The sequence below is a fragment of the Heterodontus francisci genome, chromosome 1 (genome assembly GCF_036365525.1).
Source record: "Heterodontus francisci isolate sHetFra1 chromosome 1, sHetFra1.hap1, whole genome shotgun sequence".
NCBI lineage: Eukaryota > Metazoa > Chordata > Chondrichthyes > Heterodontiformes > Heterodontidae > Heterodontus > Heterodontus francisci.
This window is the reverse complement of record NC_090371.1, coordinates 96,316,710-96,344,480: the sequence shown is the minus strand read 5'-3', so window position 1 is coordinate 96,344,480 and position 27,771 is coordinate 96,316,710. Positions and strand designations below refer to the sequence as shown.

Here is a 27,771-nt window from a genome sequence, read left to right as displayed (position 1 = left end):
CGTGCTTATAAATCGGGGTGAATGAATTCCACACCCATTTTGTTTAAGCAAAGTGACCCACTGATGTGAGGAAGCATAGAGTGATCATTATTTTGCAATAATAAAAGTAGACAAACTGATCGAACTAAGGGAATTTGACCATAAACATTTGTTCAGTATCTTCATTTTCTCTTCAATAAAGCAGCGTTTATTTTGATCATGGGATGTGGGTATCATTGGCAAGGCCAGCATTTATTGCCCATCACTAATTGCCCTTAAGAAGGTGATGGTGAGTTGCCTTCCTGAATCACTGTTGTCCGTGTGTTGTGGGTGCACCCACATTGTTAAGAAGGGAGTTCCAGGTTTTGACCCAGCGACAGTGAAGGAACAGCGATATAGATCCAAGTCAGGATGGTGTGTGACTTTGAGAGGAACCTGCAGGCAGTGCCACCTAGAAGGACAAGGCAACATGGGTCAAGTATTGGAAAAGTGCTGTCAAAGGAGCCGAAGCAAGTTGCTGCAGTGCATCTTCTAGAGTCAATCACGTTGCTGTAGGTCTGGAGATGCATGTTAGCCAGACTGGGTAAGGATGACAGATTTACTTTTCTAAAGGTGAGCCAAATGGGTTTTTACGAGAATCCAGTAGTTTCATGATGATCATTACTGAGACTAGCAGTTTATTCCAGATTTATTAATTACATTGAATTTAAGTTCCCCAGCTGCCACGGTGGGATTAGAATTTATGTTTCTGGAGTATTAGTTTAGGCCTCTGGATTATAAATTCAGCAACATTACCACTATGCTACCATTCCCAATTTCTGTTGATGGAAAATTGTGAAACATTTGTCTGGTTAACATTTATATAATAGCTGCAGTGCTTGAAGCTAACATACGTTCTTGTTGCACGCTACAAAATATATGTATTTTGTAACAACATCTTGCATTTCTATAGCACTTCTACTTGGAGGAAGATAGTAGTTATCTCCACATATATAGATATAATGTGAATGAATCGATTAAAGAAAACGTAGGCATTTAATTGGGAATTTAAAAACTTTAAAACTTTTTTCCCCTCAAAAAAGTAAAATAATTTAACTCCAAAATTGTTAGTAAGCTCCATGGTAACAGCACAAAAAATACATCTCTTATGCCTCTATGATGTCAATGGCAGGAGGTCCATTATATATTGCAGCGCTGCCCCTGAAGTCAGGGCTACCAACCTACAGCAACACTGTGAGATAAGAGTCAGATAAAATTTCAATGAACATTACTTGATTTAGTAATTGCATTCCTCAGATACCATGGCCATGATCCTAACAGCACAGGTATATAGTGTTCCATTGAGTTTTTTGTTACCTTTGCCTATACTTGTTATAACTTTTGATGACATCCTTCATCAGATTTTCAGCCAGCCTTATTTAAAGGAGTTGATAAAGTAGTTATAGACTAAGAAGACAATTCCGCTCATCTTAATTCATCCACCTTAAAAGTTCCTAAAGTGCTCCCATTTTAGCATACAACTCTTAAACAATTCCAGGGTTTTTGCGTGCACTGTTTCCAGAAACCTATTTCAGACGTTGATCACTCTTTTTGTTTAAAAACAATTTCCTGACCATTGGTCCAAAATTTGCCTTTTATGATTTTAATCTATGTTTCCTTGCCCTACAGTCGTTATTTAAATTAGTGATGTTCCAGATTTACCTTTTCCATTCCCTAACTATCTTGTATCTTGGGTGGGAGGGTGAGTTGTGAGGAGGTTGCAGAGGGGCTGCAGGGTGATTTGGACAAGTTGAGTGAGTGGGCAAATGCATGGCAGATGCAGTATAATGTGGATGAATGTGAGGTTATCCACTTTGGTAGAAAAAACAGGAAGGCAGATTATTATCTGAATGGCTATAAACTGAGAGAGGGGAATATGCAACCAGTCGCTGAAGGTAAGCATGCAGGTGCAACAGGCGGTAAAAAAGGCAAAAGGTATGTTGGCCTTCATAGCGAGAGGATTTAAGTACTGGAGCAGGGATGTCTTGCTGCAATTATACAGGGCCTTGGTGAGGCCACACCTGGAATATTGTGTGCAGTTTTGGTCTCCTTATCTGAGGAAGGATGTTCTTGCTATAGAGGGAGTGCAGCGAAGGTTTACCAGACTGATTCCTGGGATGGCGGGACTGATGTATGAGGAGAGATTGAGTCGGTTAGGATTATATTCGCTGGAGTTCAGAAGAGTGAGGGGGGATCTCATATAAACCTATGAAATTGTAACAGGGTATATGCAGGAAGGATGTTCCCGATGGTGGGGGAGTCCAGAACCAGGGGTCATAGTCTGAGGATTCGGAGTAAACCTTTTCAGGACTGAGATGAGGAGAAATTTGTTCACCCAGAGAGTGGTGAGCCTGTGGAATTTGCTACCACAGAAAGCATTTGAGGCCAAAACATTGTTTACAGAAGGAGTTGGATATAGGTCTTGGGGCGAAAGGGATCAAAGGATATGGGGAGAAAGTGGGAACAGGCTACTGAGTTGGATGATCAGCCATGATCATAATGAATGGCAGAGCAGGCTCGAAGGGCCGAACAGCCTACTCCTGCTCATATTTTCTATGTTTCTATGTATAATTCTTTAAGATCATTTCCCAGATGCCACCTTTTCAGGCTGAAATGCCAAAGTTTTGCAATCTTTCCTGTGACACTAGAGAATCAGTTTTGCAAATCTTCACTGAAATGTGCACCCATTTCACTTGTGTCCAGTTCTGGTTGCTCAGACGTAATACTTGAGATGCGATTTGACCAGAGTACTCTCTGACCTTATATTCTACTGATTTGACTATGTTCATCATCACAAAATAGTACAAAGTTCAATTGAGCTGAACAATAATGCAAGGAAACAGATCTGTGACATTCAATCCCTTTTCTAAAATAGTTCTAACTAAATATCAAAAAGTGGATTGAACTTAACACTGAAGAGATGAGGTTAAAATACATGAATTGAGGTGTTTCTGCATAGCCGCTATCAGTATTGGTCCAGGATCTGTCCTTTTCAGTTTTTATTTTTAACTCATTCTCCTTTCCTTAATCTGTACATCACTCCTTTCTGAAAACTAGTGAAGGTGACACCAAATGCTGGAATCATTCTCTCAAAAAGTTGAGATTATAGCCAGCAATAGGTTATAAATGATAAACTTACATGATGGAAATGTTTATCAAATAATATTTAATTATGTACTTTATTTTATCTTGGAATTGTTCGCCTTATTGTACAGAAAGGCTGCATTAAGAAAAGTACACCTATTTAAGGGATTATTGCTGCTGTCAACTTAATCACAAATTTTGAATAAAAATTGTGCTTTATAGCTTCTTACTTTATAGCCTGTAAACTCAGAAGCATATCTCTGCCGAAACATGTTTCAGGTTGTTTACATTCCAGTCAGGAAAATGTACTTGGCTGTCACATAGTTTTCTCTTTAGTTTTTCAGTCAAGTGCATAATTTTGTTGGAATATCAAGTATTCTGTCTAGACATAATCTGGTCATGTTTAGATAGACTTGCCATATATGGGCATTGCTATATATTAAGGTTGGAGTATCTGCTTATGGTGATGGCAAACTGGCAGACCCAAAGTATATTGTTAGATCCATAAAATTCTCAGGCAAGAGAAGATAGAGAACTGTGGATGCATACCAAAACAATAACAACAGCAACTTGCATTTATATAGTACTTTTGTCATAGAAAAATGACTCCATGCACTTCAGAGGCATAATCAGACAAAAATGGAGATCAAACCAAAGAAAGAGATATTAGGAAGAGTGACCAAAAAGTTGGGTTAGAGCTAGGTTTTAAGGATGCTTTTGCAGGAGAGAGAGGTGGAGGGATTTAGGGAAGAGTATGGAGCCTCAACAGCTGAAAGCATGGCCACCAATGATGAGGTGAAGGGGAAATGCACAAGAGGCCAGAGTTGGAGAAGGCTTGGAGGGCTGCAGGATGCTATAGAGGTGGGGAGGGATGAAGGGAGCAATTGTAGGTCTGCAGATACAGAAAATGATGGGTGGCTGGGCCTTGGTGCAGGATAGTATATGGACAGCAGAGTTTTAGATGAGCTAAAGTTTACAAAGCATGGAGGATTAGAGGCAACCAGGAGGACATTCGAAAAGTCAAGTCTGGAAGTGAGAAAGTTGTGCATGAGAGTTTCAGTCGTAGATGGGGTGAGACAGGAGCAAAGGTGGGCAACCTTACAGAGGTAGAAGCAGGTGGTCTTTGTGAAAGAGAGAATATAGGGGCGGAGGTTTGCTTGGAGTTGAATAGGATGCTGAGGCTGCAAACATTCTGGTTCAATATGAGGCAGTGGCCAGAGAGAGGGAAGTAATCAATAGCAAGGGTACAGGGTCTGTGATGGGGCCAAATACAATGGCTTCAGTTTTGCCAGTGTTTAATTGAAGGAAATTTCTGCTCATCCAAACCTCATCCATATTGAAATAAAAACAGGAAGTGCTGGAAATACTCTGATGAAAGGTCATCGACCTGAAATGTTAGCTCTGTTTCTGTCTCCACAGGTGCTGCCAGTTTTGCTGAGTATTTCATGCACTTTCTGTTTTTATTGCAGGTTTCCAGCATCTGCAGTATTTTGCTTTTACTCATCCATATTGACACATTCAGAGCTTTTCCCAATTGGCACCTAAATACTAGTTAGTGCTAAAGAGTTACATGCTAAGTTTAAGTGTAATATGTGCATTAAACCAGTTGGCAGTTCTGCTGTGAACTATCAGTAGTTATCTGGGTAGATGTATTACAAGTTGTGTTGGTAGACTGATGAGTATTACTCAGTTACCTTAGGTCAGAGAAGCTACGCAGAGCTTTTCCTTCGAACTGTTACCTGTGAATATTCACCTCGCTCAGGGAATTAAATACATTGAGAAGTGGCCATGTTAGGCAAGTGTGGACCGATTGGTCTTATCTGTATTTTGTTAATTCATTGTTTGTTTCTTTCTGGATATGATTGTCCAACTGTGTGGCTATACCAAGCTCAGCACCTTGTGACAGTCAATTTACATCGATGACCAGAAACCAGTTGTAAACTTGTTGAATTTGCTGACGATAATAAAATAAAGAGAACTGGAGGATGCTTTTATGAATTTGCAGAGGGATTTAGATCAGTTGTGTAATTGGGCAGAGAACTGGGAAAGTAAATTACTGCCAAATGAAAAGTATTGTATGATCAAAATATTTGTACCGTGGATATACAATGAAGGAATGAAGTGAGCACAGGAAGAATTAGAATGGTATCTAGCTCTAACAGTCTACTCATCACTTTCAATGTCACAAAAACTATGGAGAAACTAAACAAGTAGGATGTTGAAAGTAAGGTCTAGAACAGTGGAGTACAAATCTACAGAGCCTCTATTGAAGCTTTATAATGTACTGGTCAGACATGTCTTGGAGTACTGTGTACAGTTTTACTGTAATAAAAAGTCCCAAGGCACTTTTCAGGAGCGTTATAAGCAAAGTTTGACACTGAGCCACATTTTGTGGTGGTCGGGCAAAAACGAAGTACTTGCATCGGAATAGTACAGAGAAGACAAGAAGAAAATCCGAGGTGAGAAAATATTAGATGGTTAAACTCTACAATGAAGAGACTTACCAATGAAACATGTAGAGTACATTTCAGATCTGCGAGATTAACACACCAAGGACCGCAAATGCAATTGTCGTTTTTTTCCCCTGGAAACAATGAATGCACTGGTGCATGAGGAGGAAAGAAGTGACAATAATTGTATGAATATTCATAATTTATCATGAACTCCCAACTGTTTCTTTTTCTGAAACTTGAGTATATTTACATATACTAATAGGAGTGGCATAATGTATGATAAACTTAATAGTTATTAGCATACACAGATTAAATCAAAGTCAAACATAAATCCTGGTTCTGTAAAATGTGAACAGCTGGACTTGTTCTGCTAATGGAAATTTATTAACTTTAGATCAAGGCTGTTCCCAATCATGTGACTAGATATTGTACAGAAAATATACCACAATATTAACACTTATTAACTGGACCTTTCTCCCTCTAATGTTATATTTTACCTGTTTGCATATTTGTTTTGCTGCTAATGTGGATTGTTCCATTCAAATGAATGCGCCCGTCAGACACATTCCGGTTATTTCTAAGCAAAGGAAATTATGTGCAGTTTATTTACTGCTGTTGAAAGTTTGCCGTTTTATATACACATAGCAATAAAAAGCACTGATACCAAGATTATATTGCACTTTTATTTCTGATGAAATCTATTTTCTTGATCTATGGTGCAGTAGAAATGAACTGGTCCTGAATGGAAATAACTGCAGGGAAACTGAAACCAGAGATAATGCTGGTCTGTTAGAAACCGGTTTCAATAGAAGTAGAGCCCACTGAAGCTCTTCTCTCTCATACCTTCCTGATTCTAGCATGGGATCTGTCAACCTTTGAATGAAGATGTTCTGTCTAAGTTTACTTTTTATTAGTTTACGCTTGTGACTACTGGCCTATTTTGAAGTCATATTTCAGATATGCCTTACCAGAACCATTGTTGTAATTCATATTTTTCAACAAGATCTTTGCACTTTGCAGTTAAGATTGAGCTTTATTTAAAAATCTACTCATTGTATATCCATTTTGTAATCACTTGTAATCATTTTTGTTGCTATTTCTCCAACACACACATGTAGGGCTGGATTTTTTGGCACTGGCGGAGCTCCCAGTGCCGGGCCGAAAAGACAGTGGTAGCCCTGCTTCCGCCTTTCCGAGCCACCCCCCCGCCCCCGGCGCGATCTTGAGTATTTCAGGCACTTAAGTGGCTGGCACTGGGATCCCCATCCCTTTAAAATCAGGGATCCAGCCTCCAGGAGCTACTGGCCAATCACAGGGCTGGCAGCTCAGCAACATCGGCAGTGCCACCGGGAGCGGTAGACACTGCTGGTACTGTAGAGGCCCAGCACTGGAGACCCGGACCTCAGGTAAGTGAGGTGGGGTCACTGGGGCCAGTCCAGAAGGCCCTGGAGAGGGTGGGTGTGTAGTGCAGGGCAGGGGGTTTCAGGGAGGTGGAGTTTTTCCCAGCAGGGGTAGAGGTTCCTCTGTGGGCCACAGATTGCCGATGGAGGAAGGATTTCCCCATCCCCCCGTCAAGCCACAGGGAGTGCACCTCGTATTACTGGGCAACTGTCCCATGTGGCAGATGTAGTGGAATAACAATCCATTGTTGCAGCACTTTGTTATCTCTTTTTCATTGCCTCACCACATTGTGTAGACATTGGCACTATTGTTCCAGATCTCTTTCTGCCTCTCCTTGTGCCAGTTCTGTTCATTTTGTCCTTGTATTCTGCATGCAGTTTTGCCCAGTGTGTGATGCCTTACGTTTTAATTTGTCATCTCTTCACTGATTTGATTAAATGACCCAAATATGCAAGTAGATCTTTAGCTATATCCTACTGTTGTACCCATTTTAGGATTGTCTGGAAATCTGATTATCTTGCATTTGGCTTCGACTGGATCAGAACCTGTCTGAAAGTGGCTCCAACTTGGCTCGTCCAGCAGTTGCAGCAGTTGACCACTTGTGTTCCCAGGTTAGGAGACAAGGTTCCTGCTTCTAATTACTCGCAATGATCTCCTGGTGGAATATGTGTATCTGTGGACATCAGGTGAGGACATGATCTTGTCCTGTTGTGATGCCCTCTACAGTTGAATAGCTGTCTATTCATTGCCTAGGCTCATATGAAGATTGGTCAGTTAAACAAAGCACTAGCAGGGTCTTTGAAGAAGGAAAGAGAGAGACGCAGAGGCTTAGGGAGGCAATTCAAGAGGCTAGGGCCTAGATGGCTGAAGCCATGATCATAAATGGTGGGGTGAAAGGATTGGGGGGGGGGGGAGGAGGTGGGTGGTGAAGAAAAGGCCAGAGTTAGTGGAAAGTGGTTCTTGGAAGGGTTTTAGGGCAGGAGAAGGTTACAGATAGGGAGGGGCAAAGATTTGAATGCGTAGATGACAATTTGAAAATAGAGGTGTTGGTTGACTGGAGGCCGCTGTAGATCAGTAAGTACAGAGATGATAGGTGAATGGGAATTAGTGCGAGTTGGGATGCAGGCAGCACAGCTTTGGATGAACTCAGGTTTATGGAGGGTGGAAGATGAGATGTTGACCAGGACAACATTTGAATGGTTGAGTCTGGAGAGAACAAAACCACTGATGAGGGTTTCTGCAGCAGATGAGGTGAGGCATGTGCAGAGGCAGGCATTGTTATGGAGCCTGGCCACCATCTACAAGGCACAAGTCAGGAGTGTGATGGAATACTGTCCATTTGCCTGGATGGTTGCAACTGCAACAACACTCAAGAAGCTCGACAACATCCAGGACAAAGCAGCCCGCTTGATTGGCACCCCATCCACAAACATTCACTCCCTTCACCACCGATGCATAGTGGCAGCAGTGTGTACCATCTACAAGATGCACTGTAGTAACGCACCAAGGCTTCTTAGACAGCACCTTCCAAACCCGCAAACTCTATCAACTTGAAGGACAAGGCCAGCAGATGCATGGGAACACTGCCACCTGCAAGTTCCCCTTCAAATCACACACCATCCTGACTTGTAGGAACATAGGAACAGGAGTAGGCCATTCAGCTCCTCAAGCCTGTCCCGCCATTCAGTGAGATCATGCCTGATCCACAGCCTAACCATATACCTGCCTTTGGCCCATATCCCTTAATATCTTTGCTTAACAAAAATCTATCGCAGATTTAAAATTAGCAACTGTTCTAGCTTCAACTGCTGTTTGTGGGAGAGAGTTCCAAACCTCTACCACCCTTTGTGTGAAGAAGTGCTTCCTAACATCTCTACTGAACGGTCTGGTCCTAATTTTTAGACTGTGCCCCCTAGTTTTAGAATCTCCAACCAGTGGAAATAGTTTATCTTTATCTAGCCTGTCTTTTCCTGTTAATATCTTGAAGACTTTGATCAGATCACCCCTTAACCTTCTAAATTCCAGCGAAAACAGGCCTAATTTGTGTAATCTCTCTTCGTAACAACCCTGTAGTCCAGGTATCATTCTTGTAAACCTATGTTGCACTCCTTCCAAGGCCAATATATCCTTCCTAAGGTGTGGTGCCCATAACTGCTCACTGTACTCCAAGTGGGGTCTAACCAGGGTTTTGTACAGCTGCAGCATAACCTCTGTGCCTTTATACTCCAATCCTCTGGATATAAAGGCTAGCATTCCATTAGCCTTTTTGATTAATTTCTGCGCTTGCTCGTGGCATTTTAAAGATTTATGCACCTGAAGCCCCAAGTCTCTTTGGACATCCACTGTACTTAACCTCTTCCCATTTAGAAAGTACCCTGCTCTATCCTTTTTTTGGTCCAAAATGGATAACCTCACACATGCCCACATTGAAATCCATTTGCCACAGTTTTGCCCATTCACCTAGTCTGTGAATATCTCCTTGCAATTTTATGCTAGACTGTCTACAATGCTATTTAACTTTGTATCATCAGCAAATTTGGATATATGACTTACTATGCTATCATCCAAGTTGTTAATGAATAATGTGAATAATTGAGGCCCCAACACAGATCCCTGCAGGACACCACTAGTCACATCCTGCCAATCAGAGTACTTACCCATTATCTCCACTTCCTAACCATGTCAATAATTTGCCCTCAACTCCATGGGCTTCTACCTTAGTTAACAGTCTCTTATGTGGGACTTTATCAAATGCCTTCTGGAAGTCCATATAAATAACATCCATAGACATTCCCTCGTCCACTATCTTGGTCACCTCTTCAAAAAATTCAGTAAGATTTGTCAGGCATTACCTTCCCGTCATGAATCCATGCTGGCTGTCCCTGATTAACTGAAAATTTTCTAGGTGTTCAGTCACCCTATCCTTGATTATAGACTCCAGCAACTGGCCCACCACAGATGTCAGGCTAACTGGTCTGTAATTTCCTTGGTTCCCCCTTTCACCCTTCCTAAAAAGTGGAGTGACATGTGCAACTTTCCAATCCAGAGGGACCACTCCTGAATCAAGGGAACTCTCAAAGTCTATAGTTAGGACATCTACAATGTGCTCCCTTACTTCCTTTAACACCATCGGATGGAAACCGTCAGGTCCTGGGGATTTCTCACTCTTTTTAGTTCCTTTAATTTCCTTGTTACTGATGTTTTACTTACGTTATTTGTATTCAGTTCCTGTCCCCTATCGGCTATTAATTTTTTCGGGACTTCTGGAAAGTTATCCTCCTTTTCAACTGTAAATATTGAGGCAAAGTAATTGTTCAACATATCTGTCATTTCCCCATTATCAATGACAATATCTCCATTTTCAGCTTTTAGTGGGCCTACATTGCTCTTGACCACCTGCTTTCCCTTTATGTAACTATAAAATTTCTTCTTATTGATTTTGATGTCCCTTGCGTGTTTCCTTTCATAATCCCTTTTGGTAGCTCTTATAACCTGCTTTATGACCCTTTGCTGGTCTCTGTATCAATCCCATTCGGCCGGATCTGTGCTGCGTTTTGTATTTTTGTAAGCCTTTTCTTTTAGTTTTATGCTATCCCTAATCTCTTTAGTTGTCCATGGCTGTCTTTTCTGTGAAGTGGAGTTTTTTTCTCTCGGGGGTATATACTCGCTCTGTATTTCGTTAAATGTTTCTTCAAATATTTTCCACTGTTCTTCAGTCGTTTGACCCATTAACAGATCTTCCCAGTTTACCATGGACAGTCTCTGTCTCATCCCGATAAAGTCAGCCTTACCCAAGTCTAAAATTCTAGTAGCTGAACTGTGCTTTTCACTTTCAAACGCTACCTTGAATTCGATCATGTTGTGATCACTATTTGATAAATGTTCACACACAGTTAGGCTGCTAATTAAATTTGGCTCATTACTCATAACTAAATCTAATATTGCCTGTCCCCTTGTTACATCTAGGACATATTGCTGAAGGAAACTATCCTGGACACATTCCAGAAATTTACTACCTTTCTGACAGGTGCTAGTCTGTCTCTCCCAATCTATGTGTAAGTTAAAATCCCTCATTAATACTACTCTGGCTTTGCTACACATTTGCCTAATTTGTGCATTTATACAATCTGACACCTCAGAACTGCTACCAGGGGGTCTATACACAACACCCATTACAGTTTTAGATCCTTTTCTGTTCCTCAGCTCCACTCATAAGGTCTCCACTGGATGCTTTCCCCTCATTATATCCTCCCTCACCAAGAGGTGATATTATTTCTAATCAGTAAGGCTACTCCACCCTCTCTGCCATTTTCCCTGTAAACTTTATAACCAGGTATATTTAGTTCCCAGTCACGACCATCCTGCAGCCACGTCTCCGTAATGGCCACCACATCATAATCTACCATTTGAATTTGCGCCTGCAGCTCATCTAGTTTATTCCTTACACTCTGTGCATTTGTATATAGAACTCTTATTTGGGCTATACCCCCTAACTTGTCCCTCAGCACTGATGCTTTATTCGACTTGCAACGATATCGCCGTTCCTTCACTGTCACTGGGTCAAAATCCTGGAGAGGCAGGGCGGCACAGTGGCGCAGTGGTTAGCACCGCAGCCTCACAGCTCCAGCGACCCGGGTTCAATTCTGGGTACTGCCTGTGTGGATTTTGCAAGTTCTCCCTGTGTCTGCGTGCGTTTCCTCCGGGTGTTCCGGTTTCCTCCCACATGCCAAAGACTTGCAGGTTGATAGGTTATTGCCCCTAGTATAGGTAGGTGGTAGGGAAATATAGGGACAGGTGGGGATGTGGTAGGAAACATGGAAATAGTGTAGAATTAGTATAAATGGGTAGTTGATGGTCGGCACAGACTCGGTGGGCCGAAGGGCCTGTTTCAGTCCTGTATCTCTAAACTAAACTAAACTCCCTTCCTAACAGCACTGTTGGTGTACCTACCTCACATGGACTGCAGTACTTCAAGAAGGCTGTCCTGGATGGAGTTGAGCTTCTTGACTGTTGGAGCTGCACCCTTCCAGGAAAGTGGAGAGTATTCCACCACACTCCTGACTTGTGTCTTGTAGATGGTAGACAAGCACTAGGGAGCCTGGAGGTGAGTACTAGCTACAGAATTCCCAGCCTTTGACCTGCTGTTGTAACCACAGCATTTATGTGGCTATTCCAGTTCAGCTTCTGGTTAATGGTGACCCCCAGGATGTTGATAGTTGGGGATTCAGTGATGGTAATGCCATTGAATGTCAAGGGGAGATAGTTAGATTCTTTCTTGTTTGAGATGGTCATTGCCTGGCACGTGTGTGGCACAAATGTTTCTTGCCACTTATCAGCTCAAGCCTGGATGATGACAAGGTCTTGTTGCATATGGACACAGACTGCTTCACTATTTGAGGAGTCGCAAATGGTGCTGAACATTGTGCAATCATCAGTGAACATCCCCACTTCTGATGTTATGATGGAGGGAAGATCAGTGATGAAGCAGCTGAAGATGGTTGGGCCTAGGACACTACCCTGATGAACTCCTGCAATGATGTCCTGGGACTGAGATGATTGACCTCCAACAACCACAACCATCTTCCTTTGTACTAGGTATGACTCCAACCAGTGGAAAGTTTTCCCCTTGATTCCCATTGACTCCAGTTTTGCTAGGGCTCCTTGATGTCATATTTGGTCAAATGCTGCCTTGATGTCATGGACAGTTACTCTCACCTCACCTCTGGAATTCAGCTCTTTTATCCATGTTTGGACAAACAGCCAACAAAATCGGAACTCAGTGATGCCATCGATTCTCTAGCCAGTGGAAAAGCTCCTGGAAAGGACAACATTACCCCTGAAATAATCAAGAGTGCCAAGCCTGCTATACTCTCAGCACTCCATGAACTGCTTTGCTTGTGCTGGGATGAGGGAGCAGTACCACAGGACATGTGCGATGCCAATAACATCACCCTCTATATGAACAAGGATGACTGCGGTGACTGCAACAGCTACTGTGGAATCTCCCTGCTCAGAATAGTGAGGAAAGCCTTCGCTCAACTCATTTTAAACAGACTCCAGAAGCTGGCTGAGCGTATCTACCCTGAGGCACAGTGCGGCTTTCGAGCAGAGAGATCCACCATTGACATGCTGTTCTCCCTTTGCCAGCTACAGGAGAAATGCCGTGAACAATGCTGTATCTCTAAATCTAAATGCTCTGAGTTCACTCAGATAGCGGGAAACAGCGAGAGCAGAGTCGGTGCACAGAGAGAGCGAGAGTTCACTCAGACAGCGGGAAACAGCTGACCACCTCTAGGCACTTACCCATTGTCTCTCGAGGCCAAAGAAAAGAAGATCCATGTTTGGACCAAGGTTGTAATGAGGTCAGGAGCTGAGTGGCCCTGGCAGAACCCAAACTGAGCATCACTGAATAGGTTATTTCTGAGTGCCATTTGATAGCACTGTCGACGACCCCTTCCATCACTTTGCTGATAATCGGGAGTAGACTGATAGGGCGGTAATTGGCCGGGACAGATTTTTCCTGCTTTTTGTGCACAGGACATACATGGGCAATTTTCCACATTGCCAGGTAGATGCCAGTGTTGTAGCTGTACTGGAACAACTTGGCTAGGGGTCCAGCTAGTTCAGGAGCACAAGTCTTCAGTATTATTGCCGGAATGTTGCCAGGGCCCATAGCCTTTGCTGTATTCAGTGCCTTCAACCGTTTCTTGATGTCACGTGGAGTGAATCGGATTGGCCGTAGACTGGCATCTGTGATACTGGGGACCTCAGGAGGAGGCCGAGATGGTTCATCCACTCAGCACTTCTGGCTGAAGATGGATGCAAATGCTGAAATTGCAGGAAATTCTGTGGTTGTGACTAGATAGGTAAGCTTGGAACCAGGGAGGGAAATCCCACTCAACTGGACAACGGAGAGAGGCGCTGGAGTATGATGATGTGGACACCCATGCCAAAGGCTGCAGAGAGTTTGAGAAGGTTGTATAAGGGTAGTGCATCACTGTCACAGTCACAGAGAATGTCATCTGTGACTTGAATGGGGAAGACTGTACTGAAATGAGTTTACAGGAGACTGGTCTGTTAAAGAGCAGATATATCTCACCACAGCAGCAATGCTATCTGTCTTTTGTTTTCTACCAGATCAGGTGTTTCTATCAGCATTCTTTATTTTTGAAGCATGCGGTTGTGGGAGTGTTATTACACATCTAATTTAATTGATGTGTCCAAGCTGTTCAAGGAGTCCTTGAGCCCTCTATTAAACTCCAACTGACACCTCACTGGTGCTGCACTCTATCCCCAAAGAATCTCCACACCATTTTTCTCAGGTTGAGCCCTGATTCTAAATTTTTAAAACTACTTCAGTGTTGCAGCAGTGCTAAAGTTATAATGTAACATAAAAATCAATGTTTAAGATCTGAATTTTTACTGTTTAAAAAGCACCATACTATGTAATGTCATAAAAATGTATAGAGCTAGAAATAACACTGTCTATTAAGTCAAGCCCAAACTGTCTCTATTATTAAAGTGATAACTGCTATGTGGGGCAAGCAGCTATGTTTTGTTATACTTGATAATTCAGAGTCTCCCCAGTAGTTAATGTAAAAAAACCCACCTTTGTTCATGTCCTTTTAATCTAAGGATCATTAAGAGACATTCTTGGAGTAGATTCTCCTGTGGAAACCAATGATTAGATGTGTTGTCTACTTTTGTAGTGAGCTTTCAAAGCTCATAATTTTGAAAATCATGAAATAGTTGCAAGACACATTGGGGTAAGTTTAACCTAACTCACTGGACAAGAAACCAATGAGATTGGTTGGAATACCGGTTTTACACTTACTCCTGAAAGTGCCCATCCTAAAATGAATTAGTTAAGAGTTGATTGACTGCATTTTAAAAAGAAAATTTGAGTAGTTTTCTTATTGGTGTCCAGTACTGAAGTTGATTCCTGCACTTATGTAATTGCTAATGATTGTGTGGATGTCTTGGCCTTTACAGTTCTATGTTTGAATATGAAAGTTTTTTTTTAAAAGAAACAATAATTGGTAGATGCAGGCAGCTGGGATAAATATGCTTGTTTTTAATGAAAAACTTTATACATACCATTAAAACATAGGTGTAACAACTATTTTAGATGATCAAGAGTTTCTAATCCCTTTATCTGTTGAAACAAGAATAAGATCCTTTTGCGACTGTCTCCAGTCAGTTATCAGAAGTTTTGACGTGCTTTGTCTGTTTTATATATTAAACCTCATTGTTTATAATTCCCTCTCCCTGTTGTTTATCATGAAAACTGTAATGATAGATTAGTGGTTCTCAAACAGTTTTGGTTGAAGGACCCTTTTTCAAATGGATTATTAATCATTGACTCCCCCCACCCATCCAAATTATAGTGCTATATAATACTGATAATATGAAAGTGCTACATGTACTGAAAGGCAGCCTGGGTGAAGTTGTATCTTGACACCCTTTCTTTGAGTCTAAGTATGCAGTACTTAAATATTTTTTTAAAAACTCGCCTGTCTCGAGCAAGGCTGAACTAAGAAATCCTGCGGGTCTACCTATCTTCCTGCCGCTGTCAGTACTCCATGCCCACTTCCCTCCTATGTGTGACAGCTAGCCCACTCTGCACTACACATGTGACGGCTGCAATCCACTCATGCCTCCTGGCCCTCATCAAGCCTGCCTCCAGCCTCTGCTTGTTTGCTTACTGTTGACCACGACGCTCTGGGCAGTCACCCACATTGCCCACATGTAAGGCCAGCCCTCCTCGGTAAGCACTAGCACATTATTTCACAGACCCCCAGAAAGTCTCTATCCTCCAGGAGTTCACAGATCCCTGTTTGAGAACTACTGTTATTACCTGGTGATATTTTTAGCTGTTGCTGGCTTTAGTTACAAATGGAATATGCATCTACTAGATAAACTATCCCTTACAAGTTCCCAAATAATGAAGCAGCCCCTGTCCATATGCAGCAAGACCTGAGAATCTTCCAGGCTTGGACAGATAAGTAGCAAGTAACATTTATGACACACAAGTGCCAGGCAATGACCATCTACAACAAGGGAGCCTAAGCACCACCTCTTGACATTCTTGACAATACCATTGACTAGAAACTCAACTGCACCAGCCACATAAATACTAGAACAGGGCATAAGCTGGTATTAGGTGGAGAGTGGTTCACCTGACTTCCCACAGCTTCCCCACCACCACAAAGCACAAGCAGGAGTGTGATGGAATATTTTCCATTTGCCTGGATTTGTAGCTGCAACAACACTCAAGCTCGGCCTATCCAGGACAAAGCATTCCACTTAATCAACAGTCCATCCACCACCTTAAATATTCATTCTCTCTACCACCAGCGCATAGTGGCAGTAATGTGTGCAATCTACATGAGGCACTGCAGCAACTCGCCAAGGCTCCTTCAACATCACCTTCCAAACCTGTGACCTCTACCACCTAGAAGGACAAAGGCAGCTGATGCATGGGAACACCACCACCTGCAAGTTCCCCTCCAAGTCACACACCATCCCAATTTTCACATAGCTCGCCATTCCATTATCATCGCTCGGTCAAAATCATGGAACTTCCAACTTAACGGGTACTATTTTTATGTTACTAGTAACTGTCTTATTTTAAAACATTAAAAAATAACTGCTTACAGGGCCCTTGTGTGCATTTTGCCATGGCTCACTAAAACAGATCATTTGTTCATTATAGCATTGCTGTTTTGTGGGGCCTTGCTGTGCATGAATTGGCTACGTATGTATCGCCTAAAGCTCTATGTTACCACTATAACTTTTCAGTCAGCAGGTTGTATGTAGGTTTAAGTCTACGTTCAGCACTCCTTCAGTACTGGAATATCAGAGCTGTCCTCCTTTGGAGGAGACATCCTTTGGTGTCTTAAGGGCGATTTAGGGATGGGCCCACGGCCCATAAGCGAATAAGGAAAAAACCCAAGGCCCCGTCTGGCGCCTCAGGTGAGTGTAAAATCATGAACACATTATTATTTATGGGATCATGCTGCACTCAAATTAGCTGCCACGTTTCCTACATTCGCATAGTGATTTCATTTCAAAAATACTTAAGTGGTTTAAGGTCCTGAGGTCGAGAAAGGCACTACTTAAATGCAAGTTTTTTTTGTTCTCGCAAACTACCAAATTTTGTACATCTGGAGTACTGTGTACAGTACTGGTCTCCTTATTTAAGGAAGGATGTAAATGTGTTGGAAGAAGTACAGAGAAGATTTACTAGACTAATACCTGGAATGGGTGGGCTGTTTTATGAGGAAAGATTGGACAGGCTAGGCTTGTAATCGCTGGAATTTAGAAGAGTAAGAGGTGATTTGATTGAAACATATAAGATTCTGAGGGATCTTGACCGGGTGGATGTGGAAAGGATGTTTCCCCTTGTGGGAGAATCTAGAACTAGGGGTCACTGTTTAAAAATAAGGGGTTGCCCATTTAAGACAGAGATGACGAGAAATTTTTTCTCTGAGTCGTGAGTCTTTGAAACTCTGTTCCACAAAAGCTGGTGGAAGCAGAGCCTTTGAATATTTTTAAGGCAGAGGTAGATAGATTCTTGATAAGCAAGGGGGCAAAAGGTTATCGGGTAGGTGGAAATGTGGAATAATCGGTTCAGCCATGAACTGATTGAATGGCGGAGCAGGCTCGAAGGGTCAAATGGCCTATTCCTGCTCCTAATTCGTATGTTTGTATGTTTTGTACAGTTGGTGATTGTTTCTCAAAGTATATTTGGACACCAAACCTGTTTTATAACTAAGATTTGGTACCTCATCCTCATCATGTCTGCTGCAACCTGCAGGTCATTATTCTACTTCCTTGAGCCATTACCCTTTCCGCAAAAGCCATTAATTGGTCATTCCCCACCTTTCAGTGGTACAGTGGATCATTGATTATACTGTCACCTCAAGGGCCTGGATTTTAATGCAAACAAATCTGAGGGGCTGAAAGTCTGTGCTGTTTGATTGTGTAGTTCCTGCATTCATTGTGCATTGGCAATTGAGCCCTTCCCCGACTACACACTGGCCTCAGCAGAAGCCCCTGATCTCGAGAGAGGAGCTATAGAGGAGATTAGCTGCTTTAAAAAATGGGGGCGGGGGGGGTGAGAAAAATCACACTGATGCAATTGAATACTTTTCTGCGGTTCCGACTACCACACGTTATTGGGGCAAAGTGGAAGGTGTAAATTAGCAAAGCTCACTTACAAAACAACAATTAAACTCTGAAATAAAAACAAAGTGCTGGAATTACTCAGCAGGTCAGGCAGCATCTGTGGAGAGAGAAACAGAGTTAACGTTTCAGGTGACTTAATAGAGACATATAAGATAATCAGAGGGTTAGATAGGGTGGATAGTGAGAGTCTTTTTCCTTGGATGGTGATGGCAAACACGAGGGGACATAGCTTTAAGTTGAGGGGTGATAGATATGGGACAGATGTCAGAGGTAGTTTCTTTACTCAGAGAGTAGTAGGGGCGTGGAACGCCCTGCCTGCAACAGTATTAGACTCGCCAACTTTAAGGGCATTTAAGTGGTCATTGGATAGACATATGGATGAAAATGGAATAGTGTAGGTCAGATGGTTTCACAGGTCGGCGCAACATCGAGGGCCAAAGGGCCTGTACTGCGCTGTAATGTTCTGTGTTCTATGTCTGTGACCTTTCATCAGAACTGTTGAAAGGTCACAGACCTGAAACGTTAACTCTGTTTCTCTCTCCACAGATGCTGCCTGACCTGCTGAGTAATTCCAGCACTTTGTTCTTATTTCAGATTTCCAGCATCTGCAGTGTTATTTAACATCGGTTAGGTTTTTGTCCTTAAAATGGTAACAGCAGCACTTTATCAGTAAAATTATACAATGTGCATTATTAAGTATAACACTCCTTATGAAACAGTGCATCATTTAACTTCCTATGAGTGACAACATGTAAAATCCAGTGCTCAATTCTGACATACAATGAGCACTTGTGCCAGAGACAGAATCTTAGAAAAGCTTCGTATCTCATCCAGTTTACTTGTATGCATACTTCTGTTGTAGACCATCTAAATTTACTAGTAGTGTAGTGTTCATTAATGATGTATGGGTGTATATTTGATCAGTTCTCAAGGGTTTATAGCTGGTTACCTAATGGGTCAGACCTATCTTAGTTTAGAGATACAGCACTGAAACAGGCCCTTCGGCCCACCGAGTCTGTGCCGACCATCAACCACCCATTTATACTAATCCTACACTAATCTCATATTCCTACCATATCCCCACCTGTCCCTATATTTCCCTATACTAGGGGCAATTTATAATAGCCAATTAACCTATCAACCTGCAAATCTTTTGGCATGTGGGAGGAAACCGGAGCATCCGGAGGAAACCCACGCAGAGACAGGGAGAACTTGCAAACTCCACACAGGCAGTACCCAGAATTGAACCCAGGTCGCTGGAGCTGTGAGGCTGCGGTGCTAACCACTGTGCTGCCCGTAATGGATATAATGGATATAATTCCTGTAATTGGTAGTTGGTTAGGGGTAATGATTAACAATGGAAGTCATTAGATTTTCCATTTGGCGTCGAAACCAAATGTGGGTTCTTACCCCACACCATGTCGGGAATAGTTACCCGGCATGATTTTTGTCGGATGGGCTCATTAATGGCCAGAGGGCCTGTTTACTGTCCAATTAAGGATGGTTGGTGGGCTCCCAATGCTGGAGGGCTAATAGCAGGTCCTTTAACACTCAGAGCTGCAGCCTGCCGATGCAGATAAAGGAGAGAGAGAGCGCAACAAGATGGAGATGCTCTCTCAGCACTTTTAAAACTGTTGAAATTAAAAATGGCCACAACTGCCAGGCTGCCATTGTGGGGGGTTGGGGGGAAGTTGGTGGTGGTGTTTAAAAAAAGTAATATGGTTCCCTGATCTGCTCGCGGGAGGCCGCATCCTTTCACTGGCCATGTTTCAGCCACCACTGTGGGCCTGCCTGCTGACTGGAAAATCCAGTTGGTGTGGAAGAGGGGCCTTATTAGGCCCCTTAATTATCTTAAGCGACGGGTAACCATTGCCCCTCTGACCCGGCCTCTTTGAAAATGGCCCAAAGGCAGGACGATGCCAGTAAACCAGCATACCGCTCTCCCAAGGTGATTTTTCTGCCTGCCTGCCTCTGGTCCCACCTCCATTGGGCTGCTAAAATCCTACCCCATATTTTTCCATCTTGACTTTTTCCAATTTTATATCTTTTGGATGGTAAAGGTTGGTGATGTCCTTAGAATGAATGAATTCTTTGTAGCATTATCCACCATTGACATGTTTAAAATAGTTAAGGTTGTAAGGGTCTGAAGTTCTGTTAATGGATGATAAATACCTGGTAGTTCAAGATAATAAGGTGAACAGGTGTTGGATGTTAATTATATGTATACACACTTGAATACAATTAACTAAAGAGCCAGCCAGCACTGGCTGTTGGTATTGTTTGGAGAGCAGAAGTAAGCTCTGTGACCAGCAATAAACAATCTCCACCAAAGCATCGTAGTCTCACTGTCTTCTTCACAAACAGGCTTGGAGATTTCTCTAACAAAGGTTTTATTAGCATAATGGCTTCAATTTTCTTTCCAAGAAGTCAGTTTTGGCAATATAAATGCAGAGAGTTAGTTCTATGTTTTTTAAGTTTTGATTCTCTGATAGCAAGGCCAGTATTTATTGCCGATCCTTAGTTGCCCTGGAGAAGATGATGGTGAGCTGCCTTCTTGAACCACTGCAGTATGTGATGAAGGTACTCCCACAGTGCCTTTGGGTTGGGGTACAGGATTTTGACCTTTCACATGCGTTCAAATCCTCTGAAGAAGGAATTTTCCTCCACACAAGATCAGGGGGCAGGTTGTTCAACCTTGCCCGTCTAAGAGCGAAGTCCAAAGTACGGAAAGTCCTCATCAGAGAACTCCTCTTTGCTGACGATGCTGCTTTAACATCTCACACTGAAGAATGCCTGCAGAGTCTCATCGACAGGTTTGCGTCTGCCTGCAATGAATTTGGCCTAACCATCAGCCTCAAGAAAACGAACATCATGGGGCAGGATGTCAGAAATGCTCCATCCATCAATATTGGCGACCACGCTCTGGAAGTGGTTCAAGAGTTCACCTACCTAGGCTCAACTATCACCAGTAACCTGTCTCTAGATGCAGAAATCAACAAGCGCATGGGTAAGGCTTCCACTGCTATGTCCAGACTGGCCAAGAGAGTGTGGGAAAATGGCGCACTGACACGGAACACAAAAGTCCGAGTGTATCAGGCCTGTGTCCTCAGTACCTTGCTCTACGGCAGCGAGGCCTGGACAACGTATGCCAGCCAAGAGCGACGTCTCAATTCATTCCATCTTCGCTGCCTTCGGAGAATACTTGGCATCAGGTGGCAGGACTATATCTCCAACACAGAAGTCCTTGAAGCGGCCAACACCCCCAGCTTATACACACTACTGAGTCAGCGGCGCTTGAGATGGCTTGGCCATGTGAGCCGCATGGAAGATGGCAGGATCCCCAAAGACACATTGTACAGCGAGCTCGCCACTGGTATCAGACCCACCGGCCGTCCATGTCTCCGTTATAAAGACGTCTGCAAACGCGACATGAAATCGTGTGACATTGATCACAAGTCGTGGGAGTCAGTTGCCAGCATTCGCCAGAGCTGGCGGGCAGCCATAAAGACAGGGCTAAATTGTGGCGAGTCGAAGAGACTTAGTAGTTGGCAGGAAAAAAGACAGAGGCGCAAGGGGAGAGCCAACTGTGCAACAGCCCCAACAAACAAATTTCTCTGCAGCACCTGTGGAAGAGCCTGTCACTCCAGAATTGGCCTTTATAGCCACTCCAGGCGCTGCTTCACAAACCACTGACCACCTCCAGGCGCGTATCCATTGTCTCTCGAGATAAGGAGGCCCAAAAGAAAAGAAGAAGGTTGACAGTACTAAATCCTGATTATTTTTCTCCCCTCTGCTCAGACATTCCCTAGTATCTTGGAAAGGTTTGTACGGCCAGGAAATGGCAAATTGCATAGCTGGCCTGTGCGCGTGGTGCTGAGCTTTCTGTGACTGAAAAGAACGGTAGGCAGTGTTGTCATCTTATTAGCGTTCAAAGCACTGCCACCAAAGTCAGGGCTGCTGCCTGCTGTAGAGCTGTAGTGTAAATGGTAATGTTAATTATTGTCTAAATCTTGTCTTTTATTGTGGTGATTTCTTTGCAGATAGCCTATCTGTTACCTCAGATAAAGCCTGTTGTTAAGCACAGAGGCCTCTCATGATTTTTTAAAATTTATTTCAGCTTCATTTTTTGGAGACAGCTACGTGCAGCTTAAAATAATAGAGACCTCCAGCAAGACATCATTAAGTTTACAATTTCATACCTCAAAGTCAAGTGGACTACTTTTCCTTGCAGCAGGGGAAACTGACTACTGGTTGGTGGAGCTCCAGAATGGACGTGTACAGGTATGCTGGTTGGAAAACTGGAGTAGTGTTTTGAAATAATGTTCATTCAACCTTTTGCTTAAATTCTGATTTTGCTATTCTTAGGTGAAATTGGAGCTTGGTTCTGGTGAAAAGATTCTTCACTCTGAAAGAGGAGTGAGGCTAAATGATTTGACATTGCACACATTGGACTTGTACCATGAAGATGATGAAGTTACCCTGACAGTCGACAAACACTTTACAACTAGTGTGAAGATGCCAGGACTGCTTCATGAGCTCAACATTCAACATGGTGTTTTTGTAGGTGGCACTGGTGGGTTTGACAAACCTTATATGGAAGGTGCAGCGAGTAACTTCCGTGGATGTATTGATGAGGTGGTATTCAAACAGCATGACATTTTGTCATCTTTAAGAACATATTCTGGCTTTAAAATTGTACATGAGGTTTCAGCAGGCTGCAGTGATGAATTTTTTGCTGAAGACAGTAAGCCATTCAGTTTATTTAGTTCCAAATCTTACCTTGAATTTGCTTCGTGGAATGCACAAGAAGAAGCAGTGTTTGAATGTGCTGTGCGCACTACTGAGCCATTGGGTCTGCTGCTGTATAACGCTGGTCGACAAGGTGATTTTGTTGCTATGGAGATTTCAGAAGGATTAATTCGAGTAGTCATTGGAAAATCTGGAAAAAAAACGCACCTTTCTTCCCTAAGTCAGGTTAATGACAATAATTGGCATTACATTAAGGTGCGATTTACATCTAAACATCTTCATCTTACAGTGGACGAGGAGACTGTAAAGGTTACTCTGACCTCTCGCAGCAAACATATTAAGTTGAGGGGCCCTCTGTTTATTGGTGGTATAGATGACAGCACTCGTGTTGAAGTCTTGAAGATCGGTCTTCTGTCCCTTGCAGGAAGAAAAGCAAGAGGAGGATCCTTCAGGGGTTGCCTAAAGGATGTGACGGCTAACTCAGAAAAAAAAAGTTTAAAGAATGTGCTAGTTACAAAAGACATTTCAGCTGGGTGCGCAGCAGCGAATACAACTGTTAAAACATCTACAGCTCAAATGCTAGTTATTCCAACAACCCCCACTCCTCGGGTGACAGTTAAACCCATTGCAAAGACACAGGCTAAGAAATTCCTGACTCTCAATAATCTCGTAGTTGCAGAAGGAGGGCAGACAGCACTCGGGTCTAAACACATAAAGTTGAACCTGGAGTTCAAGAAATTGGGAGTGCGTCAGTCACAGATAATATTCAAGATAACAAAGCCGCCAAACCATGGACATCTAAAATTGAACGCTGGTCCAGATAGTGAACAGAATTCTTTCACCACATTGGACCTCTGGTATGGGAGAGTATTATATGTTCATGATGGATCTGAGTATTCCCATGATCAGTTCTCATTTTCTGTTTTTACAAGCAGTAAGAAAGCAGTACCAAAATACCTGAAAGGAGACAAGCAGTACCTATTTAACATTACTGTTACTCCAACCAATGATGCTCCTGAACTTGTCCTTCCTGAAGGTAATTTGTTCACTTTGCTGGAGAATTCTAAGAAATGTCTTGCAAGTAATGTGATTAAGGCGATTGACGTTGACACAAATTCTACAGGGCTTCACTTCTCCATTTTAAGTAAACTTAATGCCAATGCTGGATTTTTGGAAAATGCCATAAATCCCGGCACAGCGATAACTACATTCTCTAACACTGATTTGGAAGAAGGGAACATATATTATGTTCACCAGGGTGTTCGTACCTCAAGGATTGTATTGCGCGTCAGTGACGGCGATAAAGTAAGCAACACTGTAGTTTTACGTATAATGGCGATACCAGTGCATTATAAAGTGGTCAATAACACAGGTCTAATAGTGGAGCAGAATGATGCAGCTTTGATCACGAAATATAATTTGTCGGTTGAAACTAATGCAGTCAATCAGGAAGTAGAAATACGTTACAACATCGCTAAAGCCCCCAAGTATGGTGAAATTCAGCGGCTGCACTCTAGTGGTGAATGGAAGAAAATTTCTTCTTTTTCTCAACGGTCGGTGGAGCGGGGCCGCGTCCGATACTTTGGCACTTTCCGTGAGCTTCAGTCTGCTAATGTAACTGACATGTTCGAGTTTAAATTTAGTAGAGGGAGTATGAATAGCAAGGAGCTAGTTTTTCCCATTATAGTGAAATGGGTTAACTTCAAACTCCTAAAAAATATTCCATTAACGATTGATAAAGGGAAGAAACAAGCTCTAACTTCTGAAAATCTCCATGCTGAATTGGAAGGTGTAAGAAGCTCCGAAAGTGGGCTGCACTATAGGTTGGTGACTGCACCTAAAAGAGGTCAACTCCTGCTGCATGGCAAGATCCTAAAACAGAATTCCTCTTTCAGTCAGAAAGATATATCTGCACAGGAGGTGGAATATGAATTAATTGAAAAACCTCATGAAGACATTGAGGATGTCTTCAGCTTTCAGCTTTTCTCCAAGCATACGGTATCTCAGATTCACAATTTCCATGCACATATTAAAGCTGATGTTAACACCATTAATTTGACAAATAAAGGTCTTACCTTGGTTGAAGGAGAAGGAGAATTAATAACTCGGGCAGAGTTATATGCAGAAACCTTGAACACTAAGAAATTCTTGTATACTATTACGCAGAGTCCAAGATTCGGCAAATTGAAGCGCATCAACCGATCTGATTCGACTGACAGTAATGACAATATAACGACCTTTACAAATGAGGATATTATTGGACAACGTCTCATGTATGTGCATGATGATTCTGAGTCTACACGTGATGAGTTTATATTTGTAGCAGTTGCTGCTGGAGAGGTCCAAGGCAATTCAGAGGCAGACCTGAACTCTCTGTCTGTTGTGGGGACATTCACTGTAACTATTCAACTAAAAAATGATGAGAAGCCAGTTCGTGTTGTAGATCAAGTTTTTCATGTGGTTAGGAATGGTCAGCGGCTGATGACCTCTGAAGATCTGCGCTATCATGATCCTGATTCAGACTTCAATGACACACAGCTATTGTATACTCGCCGTGGTATTCCGAATGGTGACCTAGTCCTGGTAAATGACACCTCAAAAAAACTTTTCCAGTTCTCTCAAGAAGACCTTGAGCAGAAGCGTGTTCTGTTTGTGCATCGTGGTGCTGACAATGGCAGATTTGTCTTGTTTGTAACTGATGGCAAACATTATACCTCTTCATTACTTGAGGTCAGTGCCTCAGATCCTTATGTTCGAATAGCCAACAACACAGGGCTTCTTGTGCAAAAGGGACAAGAAACGTCTCTAACAACAACTAATTTCAGTATTAATACAAATCTTTTTATTGCAGATGAAAGTGAGATTAATTACAGAGTGTTTTTGTCACCAAAGCATGGAACACTGTATTTGAATGGTATGCGCACAGAATCTTTCGCTCAGAATGATTTGAAGAATGGTCATGTAGTGTATTGCCATGACAACAGCAACAACCTTGTGGACAAGTTCAATTTCACAATAAAGGTGAAGCATGTACTGCTGGACGTTGGTATAAATGTTCGTATATACCTAGAAAGCCATCAGCGTGCTCCAAGAATCGTGCACAACAGCAATCTATTGGTTGAGGAAGGGAAGCCTGTGAAGATCAGCAAAAGAAATCTTCAGGTGAGATGGCTGCAAGATGCGAGTCTGTTCTTGAATATATGCTGTTATCTTTGTTGATTAACTTTACATATGTTTCCCAGATTGTTTTTCCAAAAACAAGATCCTTTAAAATTACAAAAGTAATTTATGGAATTGATTTAAAATACTGACTTTGCTCTGATGGAAATTAAAAGTTTTGTCTGCCCACAGTTGTCATTGAATAAACAGAATTCTCCTTACCAAACCCCCTTACGTTTTTCAGTATGCTAAGAGGCGTTTAGAGTATGATGTGATGAGATAAAGACTGGTTCTTTACTAAACCTGCAATTATTCCCTAGTTCTTGACTACTGGTTAAATTGTGAATTATAGTTGTGATATTGATGTAACTTTTATTTTCATGTTAATTGAAAAAACATTATTAATGCGTGGTAAATTCTGTAGCACTAACTGGGCAGCAGCTTAATGCTTCAGCCATTTTTTATTTTAACACAAATATAATTTTTAAATATCGACACATTACAGCCCAATGCCTTTTTGTATCAAATTAACAAATTTGTTTTGTAAATTAACAAATATTGTAATCTTTTAATATTTTATATATGCCTCAACTATTCCAATAAGCTTTTGCTGTAAGCATACTACCAGCAGTGAAGTACCTGTACAGTAAATATGAAGACAAAATGTACACTACGTAGCAAAAGCATGTATGTAATTAGCAGCAGTTTGATTTTAAACTTAATGACCAATTCTTAACTCCTTTGGCCATTTGGCACCACATTTTTCACCAAGCATTACCCAAACTAATCATCTGAATATTGAGCATCTGTCCCAGTCACGTGATATGTAACTGGAATCCCTGCACCTTCTCCAACTCTGCCAAACGACCACTGACACCACGAACACCCTTTTTTCTTAGCAGTTTCAGTTTGACAAGCACTTTTGTTGCCAAACTCACCAAAATTTGATAGTCATGCTGAGAGTTAATCTGATCTTCACGTATTTTTTTTAATGCCAAATTCAAATGAGCTTTAACCTGAAGTATTGTTTTACTTTCCTCATTTTTATCTGCATGGCATAACATATTTTTGTCCACCAGATGTCATCTAATCCTACTTTGTATGTGAATGTGTTTTTTTAATTGCTGGTTGTATTTGCGTCTCTATTTGGTGCACTGAAGTTATATGGTGTATTAGTGGCCTTTTTAGAACCAGTAAAATTTTGAAAAATATCTTGAACTTAACATAATTTAATGTCTTGTTTAGATTTTTAGGTTTTTGTGTAGATATTGAATTAGTACACTTTTAATGGGGTGACATTGGTCTGTCCTTTTTACTATTGTTCATATTTAAGTTACTTTATCCCCCCCCTCCCCCCCCAATGGTAGCTACAGTATTTAAAAGAGATGTATGAGTAAATAGTGTGGAAAAAAAGATTATTCCAGAATATTACTTCACATTCAATTGAGAGAGTAGGACAAGATTCAAGCTAGTTGAAATTATGAGGTAGAATTTCTGTGCTGGGTTCCCTGATCAGCCATTGTAATTTTGGTGGAAGATTGGTGAAAAACCTGGAGGAATGGCATAAATAACTATTTATGCTGTTTCTCTGGCTTTCACCTAAAATACTGAAGGAGGTCCAGAGATCCCCTGTTAATGGCTCATCTGTTTGGAGGTCTGTGGTACAGGTTTCTGTGAGAGTAGTGTAAAATGTTTTTATTCCGAAAGCAAAAGATTG

General features: G+C 42.0%; 1 protein-coding gene across 1 annotated transcript in view; it reads left to right on the top strand.

Annotated features, from left to right (window-relative positions):
- cspg4ba (chondroitin sulfate proteoglycan 4ba) overlaps positions 1–27,771 on the top strand; it is a 145,657-nt gene that overhangs the window by 6,611 nt on the left and 111,275 nt on the right. Inside the window, exons 2-3 of the mRNA XM_068032903.1 lie at positions 22,264–22,427; positions 22,512–26,057. Coding sequence (XP_067889004.1) covers positions 22,264–22,427; positions 22,512–26,057 — 3,710 coding nt within the window. The remainder of the gene's footprint in view (positions 1–22,263; positions 22,428–22,511; positions 26,058–27,771) is intronic.